Source organism: Perissodus microlepis, chromosome 18 (assembly GCF_051167445.1).
Source record: "Perissodus microlepis isolate ML-2025 ecotype Zambia chromosome 18, ASM5116744v1, whole genome shotgun sequence".
Classification (NCBI taxonomy): Eukaryota; Metazoa; Chordata; class Actinopteri; order Cichliformes; family Cichlidae; genus Perissodus; species Perissodus microlepis.
In genome coordinates this window covers 19,112,558-19,137,068 of record NC_140478.1, presented here as the reverse complement: position 1 = coordinate 19,137,068, position 24,511 = coordinate 19,112,558, and the positions used below count along the sequence as shown (strand labels likewise).

General features: G+C 39.0%; 1 protein-coding gene across 1 annotated transcript; it reads left to right on the top strand.

Annotated features, from left to right (window-relative positions):
* The first annotated feature begins 4,242 nt into the window (after positions 1-4,242).
* Positions 4,243-23,645, top strand: pcmtd1 (protein-L-isoaspartate (D-aspartate) O-methyltransferase domain containing 1). Its single transcript, XM_084912528.1, has 6 exons — positions 4,243-4,497; positions 15,413-15,869; positions 16,191-16,293; positions 17,410-17,581; positions 20,313-20,436; positions 20,765-23,645. The coding sequence occupies exons 2-6, from the start codon at positions 15,563-15,565 to the stop codon at positions 21,136-21,138; spliced, it is 1,080 nt and encodes a 359-aa protein (XP_084768654.1). The 5' UTR covers positions 4,243-4,497; positions 15,413-15,562; the 3' UTR covers positions 21,139-23,645.
* Positions 23,646-24,511: the final 866 nt, after the last annotated feature.

Genomic DNA, 24,511 nt, shown 5'->3' with positions numbered 1-24,511 from the left:
ACAGTGTATCATGAGTGTAACTTACATGCTTTAAGATCAAAACATAGATGGAAATTATATTGCTGTAATGCACATTAGGCTATGGGATGTAGCTTACAGTAAGTTTCTTATGTAATAGAAAGTATATCTCATATATTACACGAGCATCTTATCTGGTTTTGAAAATTTAAAGCTGAAAAGAAAAAAGAAGTTATAACCAATTTAACATGAGTGATGGCGATAATTAGTGATGATAAGGGGAAAAGCTCATTTTCACGAGGTGTAATAAATGATAGATTTCTTGCTGTCTGGGGCAAAGAAGTGTGTCAGACTTTTTAGATAATAGATTTTTTTTTCTATCCACTTTGATATCTGATTCCTTTTATAAGGGCACGAGGAGAGGAATATATATATCAGTTTCCTATAATGTTGGAGCCTGGCTATGATTGGAGGCTTTAGGGCTCTTTCTATGAAGTCCTTGGTATAATCTACCAATTATACAACACCTGAGTCTGAAACACCTACAGAAACTACATACACAGAAACTTGTGAAAACACTATAGGCAGCTACATAGAACTAATTAAAAAATAAACATTGAAGGTGATTAGTTTTCTTTGTCACGTAAAAAGGATAAAAGTCATTTTAATATAAAGCATGACGGATCTGGGGAAAACAGTGTTTTCTTACTTGGATATGGAATACTTTCCAGAAAGATCCGTTGATTTTCATAACCATAAATCCATCCAACCGTTCATTTTCTGAACAGCCTCTCCATTCGGGGTCACGGGGGTGGGTCTGCAGCCTGTCTCAGTCGTCAAAGGGCGAATGGCAGGGTTCACCATTTACAGGTCTCTAATCTATTACAGAGCCAACACAGAGGGACAGACAGTTTAGCATTACCAATTAAACTAGCATGCATGCACCTCGATTGTGGGAGGAAGGTATAGTAGCCGGAGAGAATCCACACAAGGTCCGGGTAAAACCTGAACCCTCCACCCAGAAAAGCCTCAGCCAAGAATCCTCTAGCTGTTTGGTGACCGTGCCAACCACTGCACCATAATGCCACGATTTCAAATAGACCTAACCTTAGATATGTTTTGCTTATATCTATTAGTGAATTTAAAGGCATCATAATCAATGTGGTGATTGTTTTTGTCAGGGGTATTTGTGCATTACTAGTGCATCTAAAAAAGTTCTTTTTTCCTAATTTATTTCTAAAAGATAAACTTTAATATGTTTTATATTTATTGCATGTAAATGTAAATATTTCAACCTTTTTTGCTTTAAATTTAATTTGATTATTATGGTTTGTAGCTCAAGATATTTAGCTAGATTTCTTAAGATAGATCAAAAAAGGATTTAGAATAGAACTTCCGGAAAGCATGCTCATTTTATATGCTCAATACTTGATTATGACCTCTTTGATGAAGTGCTGCATCAATGAGGCGTAGCATGGAGGGGATCAGGTTCCAGCACTGCTGAGGTGTTGGTCTGATAGCAGCCTTGAGATCCTCTGTTTTTCTGGGCTGGGTGATTCTCATCATCAGTACTCACAGTGCTCGACAGAAATCATAGATTCTCTGTGGGATTCAGGTCAGAAAAGTTGGCTGCCCAATCAGACATGCCACACCATTTATTACTAGTTTTGGCACTGTGGGCAGGTGCTAAGTCCAGTTGGAAAAGGAAATCATCATCTCCATAAATGTTGTCAGCAGATGGAAGCAAGAAGTGGTCTGAAATCTCTTGGTAGAGGGCTGTGTTGACTTTGGACTCGATAAAACACAGCTGACCAACCATCACCACCACCAGCAGGTGACATTGCACCCCTTATCATCACAGATTGCAGAAATGTCACACTGGACTTAAAACACCTTGGATTCTGTCCCAGTCTTCCTCCAGACTCTAAATTGTGTTTAAAACTTACTTTCATCTGAAACCTTTGGACCACTGGGCAGCAGTCCAGTTCTTTCTCTCCTCACCAGGGTCAGATGCTGCTGCTGATGTCACTGGTTCAGGCATGGCCTGATATTACGAATGCAACATTGGATATCCTTTCCTGCAGATGTCTGTGCGTGGTAGCGCTTGATGCACTGACAACAGCCTCAGTCCACTCCTTGTAAAGCCCAAGCTCTTCAGTTGACTTGTCCTGACAATTCTCTCTGGGCTGCGATCATCTCTGTTATTATCACACTTTTCCCTTCCAGGCAACCTTCTATTATTACGCTTCAATACATCACACTGCAAACAGCTAGCCTCTTCAGCACTGACCTTCTGTGGCCTAACCTCTTTGTGGAGGTTGTTGTGGATTTTCATCTTGACAACTGTCAATCGGCAGTCTTCCCTATGATTGTGGTTGTGTCTAATAAACTAAACCGAAAGACACAAAGCAAAACTCCAGTGTCACCTCTCATTTCTTTATATTTAAGATCTTTTATATTTTTATATTATATTAAGAAAATGGGAAATAGGTGCTGGGATTTATTGAAACATGTACAAACAAACATGGAAATACAGCATTTAAGACAAAAACGGAGGTTGTACAATTCTAATGAGCTTGAACATCAATAATTAGTATGACCACATTTATTCTTCAACACAGCCTAAACTCTGTCAAGATGATCCCGCCTCCATCATGTTTTACAGATGATTGTAGATACTGTTGTATCTCTACCTGACTTCCTTTGTACATATTGATGACAATTTGAACCAAAACATTTAAATTTGGATTCATCACTCCATAAGACCTGTTGCCACTTATTTTCAGATCAGTTCTCATGTAATCTGGCATATAACAGCATTTTCTCCCCTTTCCCCTCATTGAGAATGGCTTCTTGACAGCCATTCTTGAAATGAGACCATTTCTGAGCGGGCTTCAGTGAACTGGAACAGCTGAATGAACAGCTGCACCCCAGAAGGGGTGTCTGTAGCTCAAGAGGTAGAGCAGGACACCTACTAACTGGAAGGGTTGTGGTCCAGTCCTTGGCTGCTCCGGTCTGCATGCCCAAGTATCCTTGGGGAAGATACTGAACCCCAAGTTGCTCTCTGATATATTACTTATATAAAAGTATCAATGTGTGTAAATGTTAGATGGAAAGTCAGAAGTGTTAAGGAAAAAAGCACATGTGTCAATGAGTGCATGTTGTGTAAAGCACTGAGTGCTAGAGCAGAAAAGTGCTGTATAAGAATCATTGACTGGAAGACAACATTTACCATATCTGAGGTGCCGTGTCTTTGCTAATTGTTTTTTTTTTTTTTTTTTTTTTTTTAAGCACACGACTCTCAGACACTCTGATGCATTTTTTAGGCCTGTCACTTCTTTTGTTCTCGACATGTCCAGTTTCCTCAATATTTTAGGGAGGCATTGCACACCATGCTAAGATATGCCAAGTTTTCTGCACATAGCACTTTGGGATTCACCTTGTTGGTGCAAAAATGATAACAAAATTTGACACAGTTTATCTCTGGCATTTTCCATAGATTCAACTAAAGAAATTTGAACAAACAATTTTTGTGACAAGCTGCTAGTAACAAAATGCCTAAAAATGCCATTTAAAATTGTTTATTTGCAAAGTCATCTGTTATGTGTAAACAACACCGGTTCTTCCCTTTGGTAAGGTACATTTTAATGCTTGGTTCATAGGTCAGGGTCAAGCGACTCAACGAAGAAACAAAAAACAAAAAATATTCTTCTTAAAATTATGCTTGTTTAAAGTTTGGAAGACCTCTAGAAAACCCAAAGAACTGTTATTAAAAACAGCTTTTTGGAAGTAAAATACAAAGAAAGGTGAAAAGTGATTCAAAACCTTTGCACACTACTTTTTGCTCAAAATCATAATGAAAAATTCTAAAAATCTGAGATACTGAATTTCTGAGTTTCACCAGCCACAATATTTAAAATTAAAACAGCAAAAACTTTTAAATACTCTACTTTATATGTATTAAATATAGACTTTTTTAATAAAAATGTGAAGCAAAACAACTTTTTTCACGACATTCTACATTTGTGAGATGCACTAGGAGATTTGATGTTGTATATCTTGCATTCTAAGTTGTATTTTGTTGCATTTATAATATACTAAATTTGTGCTGCTACTATACCTCGAATACGTCTCTCTTCTAGAAGAACTTTGATTTGAGCGCAACGTCCTGGTGAAATAAAGGTAAACAAACATAATTTAAACGCGCACACAAACACTAATAAAACAAAATCCCAGTTGGTTTTGCAAAGATAAACAGATAGCATAGATAGCAGCGAGAGCAACAGTGCTTCCTTCTAACGACGTTTTAAAACCACGTGACCTGTGTTTACATCCTCTTCTCAGCTGTTTCTTTCTTCTTCCACTTCGACACAACTGCTTGCTGTTGCTACTTTATCTCTCCAACCAACCAGCTGGTTAGTTAGCGCAGTAAACTAGTACTTAACCAATTGAAGAAGCTGCTGGTGTGTGAAAGTAGCTGTCACTGACCGTAGCACTGAACAGCACTTTACGAGGAATGAGTAAATGCGACACGGCATTGTGAGTATTTCTTATTTGGATTTCGTTATTTAGCCAGCGGCTGTTTGTGTAAGAGTTACACGCTTTGTGTTGTCGTTGGCAGCTGTATTAGCTTTTCGTGGTGTGACACGGTTAAGTAGCTGCGCTGTGTGTTTGCTAACTGTGTAACGGCAGGATAAAGAGGCGAGCTTACCTAACCTGCTTTGTCTGTTTTTAGTGATGGCGCACTCAGGCCCACAAAAAGCTAACGTTAGCCGCTTTAACTGCAACTCGCATAGCGTTGTGTTGCACTGAATGATAACTCAAACACTCAGGTTCTACCTGGAACACATAATTTCACATCTAAATTCGTATTCTGCTTTATTTCTATGTTGAGGAGCGCACACGCTAAAGCTGTGAGTGGGCCCGGGGTGACTTTTCTAACAGAAGTGCGAGCTTTCTCGGGCGAAATTATACTCCGAAAGATCTCTGATTTATGATCGTTTTTTTCCTGTGAGAATATTTCTGTTATGATACACGAGTCTTGATATTTTATCCTCTCCTTACCAAACCGGTTTAGCTAGTTGCTGCTAAAGATTGGGGTTAATCGCACTGCAGAGAGAGCTGGCCAGCAACTGCGTTTTGGTCGACAAGTGGGAACAAAAGCTGCATGAAAGCCTCAAACACACCACAGCCTCTCGCTGTTTGACAGCTGCTTTAATAAGTGCTTGGCGTATGTTTCTTACAGGTGCGGACGGCTTTGATTGAGGGTGAGCCGTGATTAATAACGCTTGACAGGGTTTCATGAAAACGCCGTTGTTGTTGTTTTGCCCCATCGTCACACGCAGTGCGAAGAAAGTCTGATTGGCCGCTGATTGGCTGACAAGCTGCGGTCTGTGTGGCAACCGCGAACACGTGACCAGGTTGCGCGCGGATTGGCTTCACCAGGTGTCAGTTGTGGGAATTTGAGGAACATCTGTGTACACCATTGCATGTAAAAACCGAGAGACCAGAAAACGGCGCAAACCTGGGGACTGCATTCCTCCCATAAACAGCACCTCGCTGGGGAGGTGTCACTGATCATATCTTAGTCCATTCAACATGCTAAAAAAAAACAAATATAGGTAGGTTGTGATACCTATATAGATATACAAGCACCACAACTTAAAAACTAAAGTATTTTTTTCTGAATTCTGATGAGTATGACTGGAACTAACTTATCAAATAACCTCATGATTATTTACTTAATACTTATATGAGCAAGGGACCAGAAAATGGAAACCTTTAGGCTAAGCCCTTGCCATAAACCTCATCTTATTTCATCAGCGTAACTTTGTGCTGAACATTGGGGGGTCAAGATCTCTGTCTAAATAAATAAATAAATCTGGGTAAATTCCCAGATGATTAAACATGCAATTATTTTGCTGGTAATAACTGAAATGAGTGAAGAAAATCAACAGACTATTTCTGCAAGATAATTCATAATTTTATTGGGAGGGGGTTATATTGGTTGGGTCTGATTATTGGGGGGAGGGGGGTCATAACCCCCCTGGAAATTACGCCCCTGTCTTATTTTAAAGTTGTGGTCAGAAGTTTGCATACATTCATCATGGTGCGACTGTTAAAATAATTTGGGGCTTTTAGTGATTTCTTTCAACTGTTCTTTTTCCAGGATGGAGCGATTGCACAGCACACATTTAACAACTTAAAAAAAAAAAAACAAATAAAAAAAAAAAATTGGTTTAATTTGTTTTGGATTTTCTCTTATCCATAAGGTCAGAAGTATACACACAGCTTAAATATATATACACTATAACATACCCTCGATATAGTTGTTTTGGTCTGCAACGAAGTGCGATTACTGAGTTCACACCTGCACCAAGGATGAAAGCGTACCAGTGTTGCTGCGATGAGAGGAAATAGGTTAGGGTTTTCAGGAACAACCCAGGAACCACCAAGGATGCAGCCTGTCACAAACTGGAATCTGCTCAAACCCGAGTGTCACTGTCCACAGTGAAATGAGTTTTACATCATCAATGGACGGAGAGGGTGCAGACCAAGAAAGAAGCCCCTACTCTAAAATCAACACCTTCAAGCTTGACTGAAATTTGCAGCTGCCCACATCGACAAGGCAAATGCTTGGAGAAAAGTTTTATGGTCAGATAAAACAAAGATTCAAGTATTTGATCACCACGACAAGAGGCATGTTTGGAGAAGTAAAAGTGACGCTTTCAAACCTAAGAACACTGTAGCAACTGTCAAACACGGTGGTGGTAACATCATGTTCTGCGGTTGTCTTGCTGCCAGTGGTACTTGTACATTGCACAAGGTAGATGGAATAATGAAGGACTACTTCCAAAAGTTTGAACTTCACCTTAACTGTAACTGTACCAGCAGGCCATCGCTCAGTATCTGCATTTGCGCTTGAAGCCATTTATAATTCTTAACTTGTTTGATGTGCTGCTTACCACAACAAGCACAAGCATAAACTTTGGTCTTTTAACTGTATTTTCATAAGTTTTACAGCTTTTCCTACTAATGAAAACCTCCCTTATGGCCATTAATGCTACACAAAGTAATTAAACAATAAACTTGTTCCACCCCAATGCCCCTGGTACCAGAGGCGAGAGGGAGAACTCTGGTTTAACTCGATGTACCGCCAGATCTGTTACTTGAATATAGACATGGGTGGTATCCACTGAAACATCAGGATCTCAAAGCCCACAAAACCACTCTGACTAAAATTCACTGAACTAGCAGCAAAAGAAGACCAAAACTACGCTTCACGTTTAAAAACAAACAACAAACAAACAAAAAAAAAAACCCCCACTGACTGTAGTGATTTTTCACCACGATAAAATCGTACTTCCTGCACTGCTTTCTCTCTGTGTACTTTGAGACCTGTAGTTTCCCATTAAAAATCTATTTGCTGCATTATTCGCTTTCTTATTTCGGACCAATCTACCATTGCTATAGAAATATTTTATAACGACTAGTTAAAAAAAACAACAAAAGAAAACTGGACAGTCTGAGCAATGAGCTACCTGCTTAAGATCAAAGTGGGCATGATGTGGCCCGCGGTGGAAAATGAGTTGGACACAGTTAGATGTTCCAACAGGACAATGATCCCAAACACACATCAGAACTGGTCTTCAGTAAAATGAAATCAATAAAGCAGGCTAACATTAATATTCTGGAATAGTTTTCCTAAAGCCCTAACCTCAACCTTATTAAAAATGTGTTCACTATGCTTAAAAGCTGGGTGCGCACCAGAAAACCAATCGATTTTAATGGACTCCACCAATTCTGCCAAGATGAGTGGTCAAATATTCAGCCAGAGTTATGCCTGAAGCTTGTTGATGGCTACCAAGGTCGAGGTGCAACTCGGTAAGAGACATTAAACTACTCAAATATTTACAAGGGTGTATTTATAACTTTGAGCCTGTATGCATGTATACTCAACAGTTCAAAGAAATCATTAAAAGCCCAACATTGCCATGACACACACATGGTGAGTGTATTTAAAAATCTGACCACAACTGTAGCTATATGACAGGTGCACAATAGTCCACAGGACTAACACAGAGCCAAAGCAGATAAGAACGATGAGTAGACAATAGCTGGAAGCCAGAAGCAGGGAGTTCTTATGTTTCTGGATACTAAAAATTAGGTCTGCAGACATGACCCATAACTATCCACGCATTTAGTGTGACTGTGAGATGCACCACCATGCATGCTTACACTGAAATTCATAAATGCCGTTGTGTTCAATATAGTTGTTGATACAGACATAAAAACAGACAGCAGTACTGTGTTCCAGACTGATAGACCATCAAAAAGTCTGTGTTCGGGGTCCTGACCAGTGGTAAAGCTGCCTGTTGATGTTATTGCAATAAAGGTTTAAGCTCCACTGACCTGGAAAAAAATTAAAAAAGAAATATCTTGAAACAAAAGTAGAAAAACATCATTTCAGAGTATAATAGGAGCAGTTACAAAACCAGGTGTATTCCAAACCAATAAAGTGTGACATGTATATCTCAGTGGTTGATGTCTAAATGTATTATCAAAGGTAAATTGATACATTTTATATTACCTAGCTTATGACAATTATAAAACTTTACAAGGTATTAATTTTCTGATGGTAAATGCTGATAGTTCGACAACAGCAAGTTGCAGTCATAGTTATCTATTGATTACATTCTTATATTTGAGTAAAAATCTATAGATTTTCAGAAAATATCCTTGAATATCTTGTATTTTTTTTGCTCTCAAACTGCTATTTTAAATGTGTTGTTTAGGAAACTGTTTAATGGATTTCAAAGGCAACATACAAATAACTTCATTTTAACTTCCTTTTTTTTTCATCTAGCACCAAACTGAGATAAAGTCATTCCTACTTGAGTAAAAACATTGCTTTGATTTTGACCCAGAAATTCACTCTTGTCGTGGAACTGTGTGACTCCTAATCATAAGTACACAAAGACAGCAGGGGCAAAAATTCGAGGATTCAAGTAAAAATAGCTGGTGGATTTTTAAAAAATATATATTAATAAATCTGAGCGGGTTCGCACGAACGAAGAGTCGGCCCCTGTTGTTAGTCTGGTACAACACACACCTTTACTGTCATGTCCTCTCGCTGTTTGTGGCTAATTAACACAGAATCCCGTGGTGAAATTTACGCACGTAACAATAACACTTTTTATTTGATCGCTACCACCACTAGCCTGATGGTGGAGCCATAGGAAAAGCCTCTCCATGACCTGCATGTGCGCGGGTTGTACATTGGTGAGCAGGTCGTCATGGTGAGCGGCACACTGGACTCCAGGATCTTAGTTTGTCATGCAAATAAAAGATTAAATTAAAGAGCGATTACCATTTGCACCATTTAGTGTAGATATGTGTGGGGAAAATGCTTAGATCTGGCCTTTTCAGTACGACACGAACAGGCTCAAATCAAAAGTAATCCTAAATGAAAATTCTCTCACCATCATTGCAGCTTCTCATGGGAATTGTGCAGATCTTGCAATGAAATGTATTTACTGTATCGTTAGGTAAACTTCACATGAACTAAGCAGATACAGACATGGATATGACACAATTAGGTTGAATCCCATTGGGTGCACTCTTTAAAATGGAAAGGTCCTGACATTGGAGTGCATTGGTGGTCTGCAGGTCAGAAATATCCTAAGAGAGATGTGGCAAATTAAACAATCCTGGCATTAAATCTAGGGGAGACATGACAATGATGGTGGTAGAAGTGCAATTTCCCAGCGGGGGAAAAAAGATTTTTATAGCCTTTTTATTTTGGGAAAAATTTGACTGATTCTATACATGCAGTTCTGTATTGGAGACCACTGAAATTAAGTGCATCTTGCTTCCAGGAGGACTTTGTGCAGATGCTACGAAGCAAACCTCCATTTACATGCTGTAGTTATGTCTGACCTGGAGTCAAGTATGTTGAACGACCAGTAACGTAAGAGATCAGCTCATGCCACAGGGAAGATGGTAGTCATCCTATAGTGAAGTGAAACTCAGTGGAAAGACTGTAAACTATTCACTGTAGCCAGTTTAATGTGTTTTTTTTCTTTTTTTTTTTTTCTTTCTTCCTTGCACTTCCACTGTTGCTTTTTTCCTCCTGTTCAAGCCAACTTTGTAAACTAATCAGCATTCAACCTATGCACAGCATCATTACTGTTGGGCAACGTGCTGTTAGCTTTGTGGAGGGCTGCATGCAAGTCCAGCCTCTGCCTTTGGTTGAATTCCAAAAATCTCTCTCTCTGCAGAGCAAAACAGACATCAACATTGTACTAACAATTACTTACATTAATTATTACATAAACGGACAAAACGGGCAGTAGACGTTTGATCCTAACTTTTTCTGCTGCAGTAAAATTGAGACACAACTATCATCATAAATTTGCCTCAAGAAACTTAAATTAAAACAAAAGTTGAATCATGAATGTCCTCATCTGTCACCAGTACAAATGAAGTACTCGAATACAGGTTCTTATGCAGGTTTAAAGTCCAGCTTTACAAGGTAAATAATTATGTAGTTACATAGTGACCTTGAAGTTGGACTGCATTTTATTAGGAGCTGTTTACGTGGTAGAAATTCAGTAAACAGGTAATAGAATTAACTTCACTATGACAGTGTCAGCAAGCCTTAACATTATAGGTATCATAAAAGTAGACTTTATAGGTGAACAGCTTTAAGTCCTCCTATTGAACCTTGTATTTATTTTCATTGCTTGAATCCTAGCTTTACAGCATCAGAATGACTCCGGCCTGCTCTTTATAGCACAATTGAGACTAGTTTCTGTACCTTTCTTACAAGATTTACTGATTAGTTTTCTGCAAATACAAATTCTGTTGGAAAAGTGCCGTGGTATTAAGCCACAGGCACATAGGCATTTAGTTTCTTGTTTTTTGCCAACAAGGCTGTAAATTGTCTGAGTTTACACACTAAATGCTATTAACCATCGGGATTATCAGTTTACCTCACACTGTCTGCTGATCGGTCGAGGGCTTGTGCTGGTGCACTGCCTAAACAGGCCTGTCGTATTTGGTTGCAGCTCCAGAGCTGATCCTGTGTTGCTGGAGGATCTGTTACACGTTCAGTGAGGTGTTTATAACCGGGTCAAGCAGACACTCATGACCTGATACGCTGACGCACTTTCAGTTTGTGGGGGGCCCAACTCGGGACGTCATGTGTGTGTTTACCAGTGAATACTTGTTACAAAGAGGTATTTTTCTTTGTTTAAAATAAGCTTATTTTCTGGCTGGTCTTTCTTGATTTGTCTTTAAAGGACTTTGTTGATAATCAGAGGTTTGAGTGTACAGCAGTGCCCAAAAGCACTTTTCTTGAATACCTCCACTGACCCATTTTCCTGGATTTTCTTTCAATGCTTACAGAGTGAAAAGGAAGATTAAAAAAAAAAATACACTGCTGTACATCAAGTGATGGTGAGCGAATCAATGGTTCTTTTTTTGCCAATGGAAAATTACCTTACTAGGCCTCCCACTACAAAGTCACCTCTGAATTTAATCTTTATTAGCTGAGTCAGATGTGGAGATGCTGAGGAGGCAGAGAAGGAATTCAGAACCTGTCTCCGTCGGCTGCATCACAGGGTGTGAAGGGTTTGATATTTTTTGTTATCAAAGCATTTATAAAATGATGAGAAACTGGCACATGTCAGGAGTTTTCTCTTTACAGCTACTGTGCTGTATTACATAGGAAATCCATCAGGTCATTATTTGTAATGTAAGCAGCAAAACAGCAGTTCATATTTCAGCTGAAGCTCAGCCTTAAATGGCAGGTTTCACAGCTGTTTGGCTTCTTTCCTTCCTTGTTCCTTTTTTTGACACCTCATCTTTAGTCTGAGCTTAGTTGTAAGAAGTTCAAATAAACAGCAGTTTTATTTTTGTAATTGTGTTAAGTGGCCAGAAGCAGCTTAAGTATCTGGTCAATCAAAAGTAATAAAATATTTAAAGAAATTAAAATTAGAGCTGTTTTTTTTTTTTTTTTTTGTCTTTCTTTCTAAAGGGAAAAAACTCCCACTTAATTTGATTCAAACTTGAGATACAAATATTTAAAACTATTGACTCTTTGTGTTTGATATACTGGTCCTGTTGTGTCTTCACAAACTTCTTGAAACACTTTTGTTTTGCTTAATTATTTGACTTTTACCTTTTTCGTTGGCATAGAATCTCAGTCGTCTTGGCTAATGCTAATTGTAACCTGCCTGATGGTGACTGGGTGATGCATTTTAGGGCAGGGCAAAGATGCACCTGTACAAAAGATTTAGAAGACAAAAAATCCCTCCATAATATAACTGAAAATAAAAGTGGATTATAGGCAACATAACTGTATTATGTGCACATTCTTGCTTACAACTAAAATATTTTTATAGCCCGACTGATAGGCCGATATTATCAGTCAATATTGGCTATTTGTTTGTGATTTATCTACATGGAAATTTAAAAAGTAAAGATATGACAGCATTTGATGCTGTGTAGAGGGTGCATGCACAACCTCTCGATCCAAGCAGAGTCGGGGAGACTGTGAACAAGTGAATGAAAACTCCACACACGTTTAAAATTCTATATTGGTTGAGCTCTAAATGGCTATGTTTACAATGTCTGTCTTTGTAGATATCCATCCATTCTCGTTTGTTTATCCTTGTTAGGGTCACCGGGGAGCTGGAGCCTATCCCAGCTACCATAGGGTGAGAGGTGGGGTACACCCTCGACAGATCGCCAACCTGATGCAGGGCTAACACAAAGAGACAGACAGCCATTTGCACTCACATTCACACCTATGGGCAATTTAGATCCTCCAACTAACCTAACTCTACTAACTGCATGTCTCTGAACTGTGGGAAGAAGCCGGAAGCCTTTGTAGATATCTCTTATCATAATCTATCATAAACAAACCTGTAATTTGATTAGCATCAGGCTAATCTGTGGGCTTTGACAGTTTGGTGATGTACAAACTGATAACTCTCACATTGCAGATTTTGCTGGAATGGTTGCATTAGGGAAGTTTTGTTTGTTTGTTTTCTTTGAGATTTCTCAGCGTGCATGCTCGTATAGCCAGTGCTGAGGATCAGGAAGTCTTGCACAAGATTTGGATATTATTTTTGGCTTGGGAAGGAAAAAAACCTCAAACTGTTGTGTTTTCTCATAGCTGTTTTAATGCTGTTTCTAGAAACTTTCATATGTGCTGTGATGGAAGCTTGTGTCCATCTTGCCCTCCTCTAATGTCAGCTTTCTGTTACATCACTCCACATCTGCCCTGTGGACATAACAGACTGCACAGTAGAATATGACATGACATTGGGGCACAGAGTCTCAGCTGCAAATGCCTCGCAGCAGGTTTTTATTGTGAAAATATCTGAAAGTCAAAGGATCCAATGTGATTCTGAAAATATTGGTGATTATTTTTACTATTGATTTACTGGCAATTATTTCTGTCCATCACAAAAATGTCCAGCACATCTTTGCAGGGCTCTAACAGTTTATAAATAGTATTTAAAACCTTAAATGATGAACTGTTGGCATTTGTCTTTTAAATATTCTCTTAAACAAATCTTTTCATCTACAGCAAAAGCAGACGGTGTGATGCATTCTTCTTCAGATTCTTTTATATCACATGTTTTGTCTTGTTGTTGCAAGAGAAGCACAGATAACAAATTGCATTAATGCACCGGTCGCAGCAGATGGCCGCCCCTCCCTGAGCCTGGTTCTGCCGGAGGTTTCTTCCTGTTAAAAGGGAGTTTTTCCTTCCCACTGTCGCCAAAGTGCTTGCTCATAGGGGGTCATATGATTGTTGGGTTTTTCTCTGTATCTATGAAGCGCCTTGAGGCGACTTTTGTTGTGATTTGGCGCTATATAAATAAAATTGAATTGAATTGAATTGAATTAATGATGCTTTTCTTCCATTAAGTATTTTCCTGTAAGCCGCAACAGCAAGCCATGTGTTATTCCACAGCCTCTGTAACAAAATTTAATTTAGGGTCACTAACTGTATTTGTGCTGTGACATGCTTGATATTAGGGCTGCCACAAACGATTATTTTGATAGTCGACTAGTCACCGATTATTTTTGCAATTAGTCGACTAATCAGATCATGCATCCATTGGACGTACAACGTACAGTTTATTGCACCAGCAGCATCTGCTCTTATATAACTATCATTAGCTTACAGCTTTAAGTGTTTAAGGTATGTGCTAATTAAAAAATAAAGACAAGATGACAGTTTATTAAATTTTAATGAAGTTTGCAGATTGTTTCGGTGAAGTTTAATAAACTCCTTACTATCTAAAATATAACAGGACACCGGAGTATATTCTCGAGCATCTCACACTTACGATAATCAGTTGTCTGCTTGACGTTTATTCAGCTGTGTAAAAACTATAACTTTAATCTCAGCCAAACCGATTTACTCAGGAACAAATAAAACACTTAAAAAAAAGCAAAACAATATCATTTTTAAGTTATCTAAGTGACTTATATATGTTTAATCTGAGTAGCGAAAGACGGCGGTGGGTTTGAAAACGATTTACCGGGAGTCCGGTGTTCTCACGGGCTCTAGTGAGCCTTGCCCCCGGCTAGCTATCGAGCTAGTGGGTATCAGACGTCTCCGAAAACGTCGGAGCGCTTTTGAAAATATGTGGTGTCTTGATAAACTGAGCAGATATTTGAGGTTTATACAGTTACTTTCTCGCCTGAAAATATGTTAAACGTTTATTTTGAGACCCTGAAAGAATAATAAGAGTAATATTAAAACTAACTAGCTGCCGCCATTGTTGGAAACTAAGCAGGGCCGCGCTATGAATTCTGGGACACAGCTTCTTCTTCTTTGGGGTTTAACGGCAGCTGGCATCCTTGTACATGCAGTGCTGCCATCTTCTGTTTCAGTCCGTTATTACACTCTTAAATCCTACTACTTATTCCTGCATCTTTTGGGATCTTACAAAGCTTCAAACGACGCGTCGACTATTAAATTAGTCGTCGGCGATTAAGTAATCGTGACTAGTCGACTAATCGTGGCAGCCCTACCTGATATGTGTTGGGGAAAAGGGTCTACATACATTAGATAAAGCATAAACCAACAGTAGAGGGGAAGCCTGCTTGTCACTGTACTACTGGATTTGTTTCATCATTACAGCTTGATGGCCATTCTTTTACAAAGGCACTGCAGATTTAATACTTTGTAAATCAGTTTCATCCTGAAGGGATACTTAAAAAAATGGTAGTAAAATACATGTTTCATTCTTTTAGTCCCTTTCTCTTACTCATCAATTTTTCATCATAAGACAATCCCAGTTGTGGATTAATAAAACTGTTTTTATCAGCACTTTAAATCTGCACTTCACTTGTAGATTTAACCAGACACTGCTCCCTCACAGGCGTTAATGTCATAGTGTGTTCATCTCACTTTTCTTGTGTTTCTCAGGTCACTTGCTGCCTGGACATGAACTCTGTCTGAACTGACACTCGAGGAGCCACAGCGGCAGCACAGCCGTTCATCTCCATGCACCTCTGAGGACGAAACAGTCATCCTGAATACGAGTTCGTCCCTTAGGGTTCCTCTGCTCTTTTCACCATGGGGGGAGCTGTGAGCGCCGGAGAGGACAATGACGACCTAATTGATAACCTGAAGGAGGCTCAGTATATCCGCACAGAAAAAGTCGAGCAGGCTTTTCGGGCCATAGACCGCGGTGACTACTATTTGGACGGCTATCGGGACAATGCCTACAAAGATTTGGCCTGGAAGCACGGTAACATACACCTGTCTGCTCCGTGTATATACTCCGAGGTGATGGAGGCACTGAAACTGCAGCCGGGACTTTCTTTCCTCAATCTGGGCAGTGGAACCGGCTACCTGAGCACAATGGTTGGCCTCATCATAGGTAATCTTGACATACCCTTATTGTGGGAGGTGTTTAAATGTTCTCTAAAGTCTACATGGACAAATTTAGAGGAAATGATTAAGTGACTTCAATAAATGACATCACTGATGCTACTGAATATTGTCTTCATCGATCAATTGGTTTACAATATGTTCCCCAAAAATAGCACTAAAAAACAAATAAATGTCAGACAAGCAGTGTATATTTGCATATGTTCAGATTTGAGAAGCAGAAATCAGCAAGAATTGGGCTTTTTTTTTTTTTTGCTTAACGGAGGCCATGAATTAATATGCCACATTTTTGCCCCCCCCTCCCCCTTAGGGCCATTTGGTGTAAACCATGGAGTTGAGCTCCACAAAGATGTCGTTGAATATGCCAGAGAGAAACTGGATGACTTCATAAAGAATAGCGACAGCTTTGATAAGTGAGTATATGCTTATATTTTTTTAAGCTCACTTTCTGACTACACATTCACCTGAATCTCTGGTGGTTGCCTGGTGAACGGCTCTCGGCAGGAAACCGCTGTGCACATGACCACCTGTAAAACGACGAGTAAGTGTTCAGGCAGTTTTTAGGCTGACGTTAGCCCTGCACCCAAAAAGCAGCCTTCTCATTCATTTAAACGAAGCCAGTGAGTCAGTGCAGCGGGGGGTGCCAAAAAAAAGGACTCCAGCAAAACAAGTCATTTGGCACAAAAAAAAAAAGTTGAACCAAGCTCAACTTTTGCTGCAAAGCATTGTCCTTGGCAAGGTGCCGCACTGGTTCCTCTCAGTATGCAAGTACTCATCCCTGGCAGATTTCTGCCTTACTGAAATACGGAATTTCTGTTTGCGATGCACCAATTTATCTGTCAAACATCAGAGTTGGCCAATTTAGTCTTATTGACTGCTGCTTGCAAAAAAGATTGAATACATTTATGCTTATTCAAAGATGGTATGTTGAGGGACTAAAAGAGTCATGCAGTTATTTTGGTTTTTGGTGGGGGGGGGGGGGGTGGTTTAGAGTGCAGACTTCTTTGATCTTTTTTTTTTTTTCTTACAGAAAAATAGATTTAAAAAAAACCCCAAGTTTTATTCATTGCACATAATTTACTTATAATAGTTGTGGCTTTTCACAGTTTTTGAATGTTGTGTGTGACTTTTACAAAGTGCTCTGCTCTGTTGTGGCATCTCATAAGCCTTTAAATGCATTAATCTGTTACTAATTGTCACACCGGTGCAATAAATGGGTTAGCTGTGCTAACCACTTGCTGGCTCCAGCTGCATATTTGTCATAAAGACATGAGCGTGAGAGTCAATCCTCTTATCTAACGCCCTGCCAAAAAAAAGCTAATAAATGTATCCCCCAAAACATAAAGTGTCCTCTTGAAAAAGAAGTAGCTGCTACTGAATAGGAGGCACTAGTGACCGTTTGCTGTCTTAAATAAGTAATCTCTCATGTATATTTCTGCCACAATCTACAAATGTGGTGATGGGCTTTGCAAAAAAACCCCCAAAAAACATGATTTTATTCCTTACCTGTCTGATTATTTCTTTCACAGGTTTGAGTTCTGTGAACCTGTCTTTGTGGTGGGGAATTGCCTTGAAATCTCCACAGACAGCCACCAGTACGATCGCATTTATTGTGGCGCTGGAGTGCAAAAGGACCATGAAAATTACATGAAAGTACTGCTCAAAATTGGAGGCATTCTGGTGATGCCTATAGAGGATCAGGTAAGTGCTGCAAGTCACCGGACTGATACGAAATCGACACATTGTGATTGCTGCTCAAAATGCTAACGCACAAGGGAAAACAAGGGAAAATGGCTTTGACCTAGTAGGCTTAGTTATGAAACTTTCCCATGCATTATTGAGCCGCGGCTGCACCTGGATTTAAGCAGCCGTGTACAGAGTACACACAGTGCTGTATAAATAAATGTTTTATTTAAAAAGTGCGACAGGTGAGTGTGGACAGTCTGCAGGGCATGTGAGAGGGCACTGAGGATATTTCGGGATGTTGGTGGGGAAACGGTTGACAGCAACCTTTTCCAGTAAGAAGTTTAAAGATTGTGACGGATTCATGGTCAGTGCGTTTGGGCCATAAAAGAAACTGAAGTAAAGCGAAGCTTGGACTTGATAAGATATCGTGACCCAAGGGTTGAATGTTTTATGTTAGTAGTTATACAGGATGGCACTCTGAAGTCAGACCATAGAGGGAAAACATGCTTAAAGGAAATCAATCAGATTTTATACTTTTTTTTTTTTTTTTTTAAATAAAGTAAAAAGGGAGGGGAGCAGCAAAGTTATTAATCATGGCAGAGAAAATAATTAACACAATTCTGATCTAACAGCTTGAAAGCACTAAAGCCCCAGATTTACCCAGGCCATGTTCACACTGATGTGGATAATTTTCAAAATGCATCTTTTTTTCCCTCTGTTGTGGCCTTTCATCAGCACCAAGCTGACATCCCCCATCTCCATCTCCTCTGGAGCTTTTTGAAATTACTCCCCAGAGTGGACAAATATGAAACACCCATTCAGTAACCGGAAAGGCGGTGTGGAGCTTTTTGAAAATGACACCCTTCAGCACTGTTCAGATATTATGCTGTGTGGAAGCAGCATTAAGAAACTTTATTATCTGTATCCACACACACACACCCCACTCATTTTATACATTGACACAAGGAAGTGAATTTTATGGATGTCCAAAACAAACCATAAAAATCTTCATGCGTTCATTTGGGAATTACTGTTAGACTTGGAAAAATGTCAGAGTAAAGCCATGGACTGCTCGGTTATGGCAAAAATCCAGACTTTGGGAAAATTGTGGATTTATTATGCTATCATAAAGAAGATGGTTGTCTTAATCACACAGAGACTTTGCAGTACGTCTGTGCCCCTTACAGATGGCTATGAATGGATGGACTTCATAGTCTCTTCTTTATCAGCCCCCCTCCAAGCCTCATCACACCTCCCCCTGCGAAGTTCTAACAGTGCACACTGAGTCAGCAACTTCATATGACTTTAAACGTGTTTTGAGAACTGTCACAGTGCAGACTCGTTATGACCCGAGCCAACATAATGATGGGTGATTGATGTCTCATGTAATCATTTATGTCTCTTGGATTAATCTTCTGTCTTTTCATATTGATATGTCATGAAGCAAAAGGACAAAGACTTTAAGGCTTTTAGCTTTTCAGATGCAAAATGTTACTGTTTCAATTTTATCTTTCACGGTAGAACCCGGCTGATTTATCAGCAGGTCGATGTTATCGGATGATGTCAGCTATGTGCCGCTACAGCACTTATAGTAGCCAATACATAAAATTTGGAAAAGTGGCAGGAGAAACTGTTCAACCAGTTTTGACATTGAATAGTTTGTCCACTAGAGGGCACGCCGCAACTTTCCTGTTGGCAGTACTTGTTTGGAACAAGCAGCTGAACCTAGCAGAGTCGTCAGATCGTAATCAAGTAAATATGTTAGCGAAATCTGTTTGTGTGTCATGTGTCTGCAAGAAAGTAGAAAGTAAGTATTGGCTTATACATCGGATTTTAAATTGACAAATATTGGTATTGGTATCGGCCAGATTCTAGTAAGAGCAGCAGTGGAGTGCTTGCATTGTGGCAGGCTGTATATTGCTGCTTCTTTTCTCTACTTAACTCTTCTCTTTTGCAAAAGAGATCTGATTAAAATAATTAATTAATAATTAAGAATTGTTGAATTTTCTGTGTGTTAAATGTCTTTTTTCAGGAGTTTAAATGCACCAGATTAGCGGTTGCTTTTAAATAGCCAAACAATTTTATGCAATGCTCAGACATTTTTGAGTCTTTGCTGGAAACTTTTATAATGCTAAATTTTTTCTTCTGTTTATTTAAAAAAAAAAAAGAAGTGTGGCAATGAAATTTAACCCACAATGTAAGTCCATTAATAGCTCATTGGAAATAAATGCTAAAAGTCATAAAACTAAATGATGTTTCCGGCTTGAATACACTGGGTAAAGGTGAGAAAGAACGAGGAGCACAGACAGAAGTCGTCTCCTTGGTCCTCTGATTTTTATTCAGCGCCTGCAGGTTATAGCCGCTAGAGAAAGAGATTTGGGGCAGGGATGTCTAAGCCTGCAGCTAAATTTACAAGAATAAGCCAAATTTGGAAGGTATATGCAAAATGAAGCTACCTTTAGCTTGTCTGTTCAATTCAAATGAGCCTAACAAGCATGCTGTGGTTGTGTAAGACTTGGCGCGTGTGGATGGAAGCAGTTAGAAGGATGACTTTTCCCCATGGTGGTGTGATAGAGGCCTCTTATTGGATTGGGATTTATTACACCCACAGTAACAGGTGTACATGTCGACTCGAGTAAAAGTCATCTTTTGATTCACCTGAGTTCAATGTTTCCACTCCTCCTTGCTAAATGTGAAGCATTTGATGTTTTTCAGTGTAAAGTTCAGTTTTTGTCTCTTTATACAGCTGACCCAGATAACCAGGACTGGCCAGAGCACGTGGGAAAGCAAAAACATCTTGGCGGTGTCCTTTGCCCCCTTGGTCCAGCAGAGCAGAGCTGATGGAGAGAAGCCCGACACTGTCCATCTGCGTAAGTTCCCACGCCTCATCAAACAAACAAACAAAAAAAAAACTCCCAGTTTTTGTGTTTCATTATCTCTAACTCATCTTGAAACGCAAAGCAGGCAATATTTTAAATTCAACGCCTGATGTGTCGAGTCCTGTAGCGATATTAGCTCTCCCCGCGGCCGCTTCCTAGACCCAGTTATTCCTCTCCTTGAAATACCGAGACACTTTTTTCTTTCACGTCCTCGCTCGTTTATGCTGACCTAGTTGAAGGACTGGTGCGGCTGTATGGATTATTCTTATTTGTGTGGCGCACCGCCCTGAAGCACCGTGTCATCTCTCTTTGTCCTCAGCCCCAGTGACTGTCCGCAGCCTTCAGGATCTCTCTCGGATCTACATACGCCGCACTCTCCGAAACCTGGCCAACGAGGACAGCCAGGGCAAGGGGACGACGCAGAGAGTCCCCCAGAAGCGCAAACGCAGGCGCTGTCGCAGGCGACGCATCAACACTTACGTTTTTGTAGGCAACCAGCTGATCCCGCGGATGGTGGAGAGCGAAGAGGAGGAGCACACCGAGGAAGAACACAAAGAGGTGGAGGAAGAGGAGGACAGAGACATTGGCGACATTGAAATCCTCAAGCAAGTGAACGTGTTGAGAGACCAAATAATGGCTTTACCGCTGCCTGAGTCACTGAAGGCATATTTGCTGTATTACAGAGAGAAATGACTTATTCACTTGATATCCATTCTTAATGGGTGCAGCGAAATGCTGAAATGCTTTTCTTCATCTTTTTTCAGTACAAATGTAGCATTATTTCCACTTAATCTTGATGGCAAAACTAACGGAAAGAGACGTCTTAGATAATATTGGATAATAATGTTATGATTGTCGTGAGTGTTAATTTTTTTGTTGACATGTTTGTTTGTTTTTCTTTTGGTTTATAAATGGAAAAAAATATAAAGTAAATGAAAATAGTTTCAAAAATCGATTTTGAGATTCAGATTTTATCGCAATGTCAGAATTTCTGCAGAAATGTGCAGATTAAAAATTGTATTAAAAAAAGAGTTCTTACTATATTTGTTAAAATATGATCATGCTAAGATGAATACTTTTATTGCACCTTTTTTAGAAGCTTTAACTTACTTTCAGTGTCTGATGATTTAATGATACTGAGAGGAGACACTGAAAGGCAAATAAAGCCACTTTCTCCCATTTTTTTTTTTTTTTTTTCTTTTTCTTTTTAAAGAGAGTTAAAGAGTAAGATGTTCGATAAGCCCGAATGGGGCACGTATGTCATTACTCTTCTTGGTATTTCATTTCAGGGTAATGTGTTTTATAACTTCCTATTACAAGAGTTCACTGAAAGACCAGACTGGTTCATAATTTTTTCTACAGGGCACCTTTTAATGAAACTTTTTGTACAGGGTGCTGACATTCTTGTTTCCTCACTACTACCTGATCTGATAGGCTGTCGCGGGCCTCCTTCTCTCTTTTTATTTTGCCCTGTTCTGGATTCATATAATATAATACAATGATGTAATTCTTAGTATTTGAATAAACCACATCAGAGGTTTAAAATAAGGGTGACATGGATACGATGGTGATTTAAATATTCATCTAATTTCGAGGGGAACTGGTGAAGGCATGATATTCATCCATAATGAATACATGCATGAATATATTGTATATGGGTGTTCCTGACTTTGCTTCTTGTGATTGGTCACTGGAGGTGATGTCCCAAGTGATCAAACTTTGAAATGTTTCTTTACAAATGACAAAAAAATGGTTTCAAGATGGTGAACCAGATTGATGGCCTTGACACAAATCTCGAATTCTGTATAGTTCTTTTTTTTTTTTTCTTTTTCTTTTTTTAAACAAAATCAACGACGATGCAAAATCTGACGCCTTTTTGTATCATGGACAACAAAGCACCTTAATCCGCAGTCCTCAAGACAGAGAAAAAAGGAAAAAAAATAAAATAAAAAGATGACTTTTTTTGGGCTTCATTTGTATTGTGGACTGGACTTAATGTAATGTAAATCCTCTTTAAGTACAATTTGCTTGCAGAACCTTCCTGATAGTGATGACTTTTAAGTGCCAACATCCCTCGCCCCATCACATTAGGACTTCTGTGAGTTTTCCAGCACAGTAAATTTCCCCCATAAAGGATGATATATTTCTACAAAAACATTCCACAGTGAAAAAAACAAAACAAAAAAAAAAACAACAAAAAAAACAAAGAAGGAAAAAAAAAAGGGGGAAAAAACCCTAAAAACAAAACGGCACATCACTGATCCGACAGGTCACCGTTTTTCTTCACGCTTTACCATCACAGCGTTTGGAAAGTTCCTTCATCTTACTTTGAATGCATAAATTTAGTATTCCAAAAGCTGAGTTGAATGTTGTTGATATTAATTCTATTCAATATTAAAGTGATATATCTATATATGTATTGTTATCATATGATTCTGCATACAGTTGAATTAAGTTGCAGTTGATTTGTTGTAGCGCCCTCTTGCTGTACTGTATCTTGACACTGGGAACTCTGTAGATCAAATCTCCACTGCTGTCTGTTAAATAGATAAGATATATTAGTGCTGTAGGTCTTCATTTTGTTCTGGTGTAATGACGAATATTTTGTTTGAAAACGGGGCTGGTTATTCTGTTTAGTAGTTTTTGTGTGTGAAGAGGTAACATTTATTTTCTGTAAGGCTTTTTTTTTTTTTTTTTTTTTAATAATTCATTGCAGAGCTGTGCAAGTAAGCAATAATGGAATAATTTCTCAGCTTATAATTACCAATAACAAAATAGTCCCATTTTATTTGCCTGGTATCCATTAAAATTCACATGACCAATTACAGCCATGCAACAGTTTATATACCATTATCGAAAATGTAAAATTAGCGAGCACATTAAGTATTGAAAGCAGGGGACCTACAACCTCGACTCTCAGGTCGTGCCTTGCACCAAAGTTAATGGGACTGCTGTGATTACATTTAATGTGGATGAGATTCGACTACAAAAATGGCAGCCGGTAAATACCAAGTCATAACCAATTATGTGCTCTTACATTAAGATCATTTGTTCAGAGCCAAAAGAGTTCTATTCCTGTTTTTTTGTTAGCTTTTTTTTTTCTTCAGGCATAGGTTGATTACTCATAGTGTGTGCAGTTCATTTTGAAAATGTGGTGTTTCTCCGTAACGTTTGGCACAAAAATAAAGGTCACGATCACATTATGCGTCTTCTAATCATTCTAACTACTCTGCTTTTCTGATCTTATTTATTTACCAATGATGTCTAAATGTCGTCTGTTAGTTAAAGGAGTCCTTACAATAATTATAATTTTTTTTTTTTTTGTTAGATTTCTTGCCGCTGCTCTTGTGTCACATTGTAGTTGCGGAGTGAATAATATCTGATGACCCACTGGACCATGGTATATTTAAGCTAAGTCGGCTAATGTTGGATTTAATGGACTTTGGAAAGTTCGGTAAATTTATTGGCAGCAAATTTATGAATGTGAAATTTATGAAACTGTAAACTCTGCAATTAAAAAAAAAAGTGACATGAAAAAGATCCATCCATCCATTCTCTTCACCTTATCCTTATCAGGGTCTGGAGCCTATCCCAGCTACCACAGGGCAGGGAACACTCTGTCGCAGGGCTAACACAGAGAGACAACCATTCGCACTCACACACCTATGACCAGTTTATAATGACCTATAAACCTCCAGTTTCCAGTTAGATGTCACATATGACTCCAGAATACTTGCAGAGCAGTTCATGGTCAACTGAGTGACTGCAAGGTGTCCAGATCCTGTGGATGCAAAACAAACACAAATAATTACCCCTTCACCAAAGTGCTTGACATGTGGTATAAAATTTGTGCTAACGTGTCGTGTTTGGTTTCTACTAAGCATGGCGCTGTGCATTATGGCCAAACATCTCTGCTTTAGTCTCATCTGTTCAAAAGAAATTGATCAGGAAAGTCATGCAGTTTATTCAGATGTAACACTGGAAACTCAGCTTTGCTGCCATGTTCTTTTTATAGAGAAGAGGCTTTTCTCAGAGACCCTCCTAAACAAGCTATCCTTGTTTAGTG

Coding starts and splice junctions, on each gene's coding strand:
- pcmtd1 (XM_084912528.1), top strand. CDS start 15,563: ATGGGGGGAGCTGTGAGCGCCGGAGAGGACAATGACGACCTAATTGAT. Junction 15,870..16,190: donor AATGGTTGGCCTCATCATAG/GTAATCTTGACA, acceptor CCTCCCCCTTAG/GGCCATTTGGTGTAAACCAT. Junction 16,294..17,409: donor AATAGCGACAGCTTTGATAA/GTGAGTATATGC, acceptor TTTCTTTCACAG/GTTTGAGTTCTGTGAACCTG.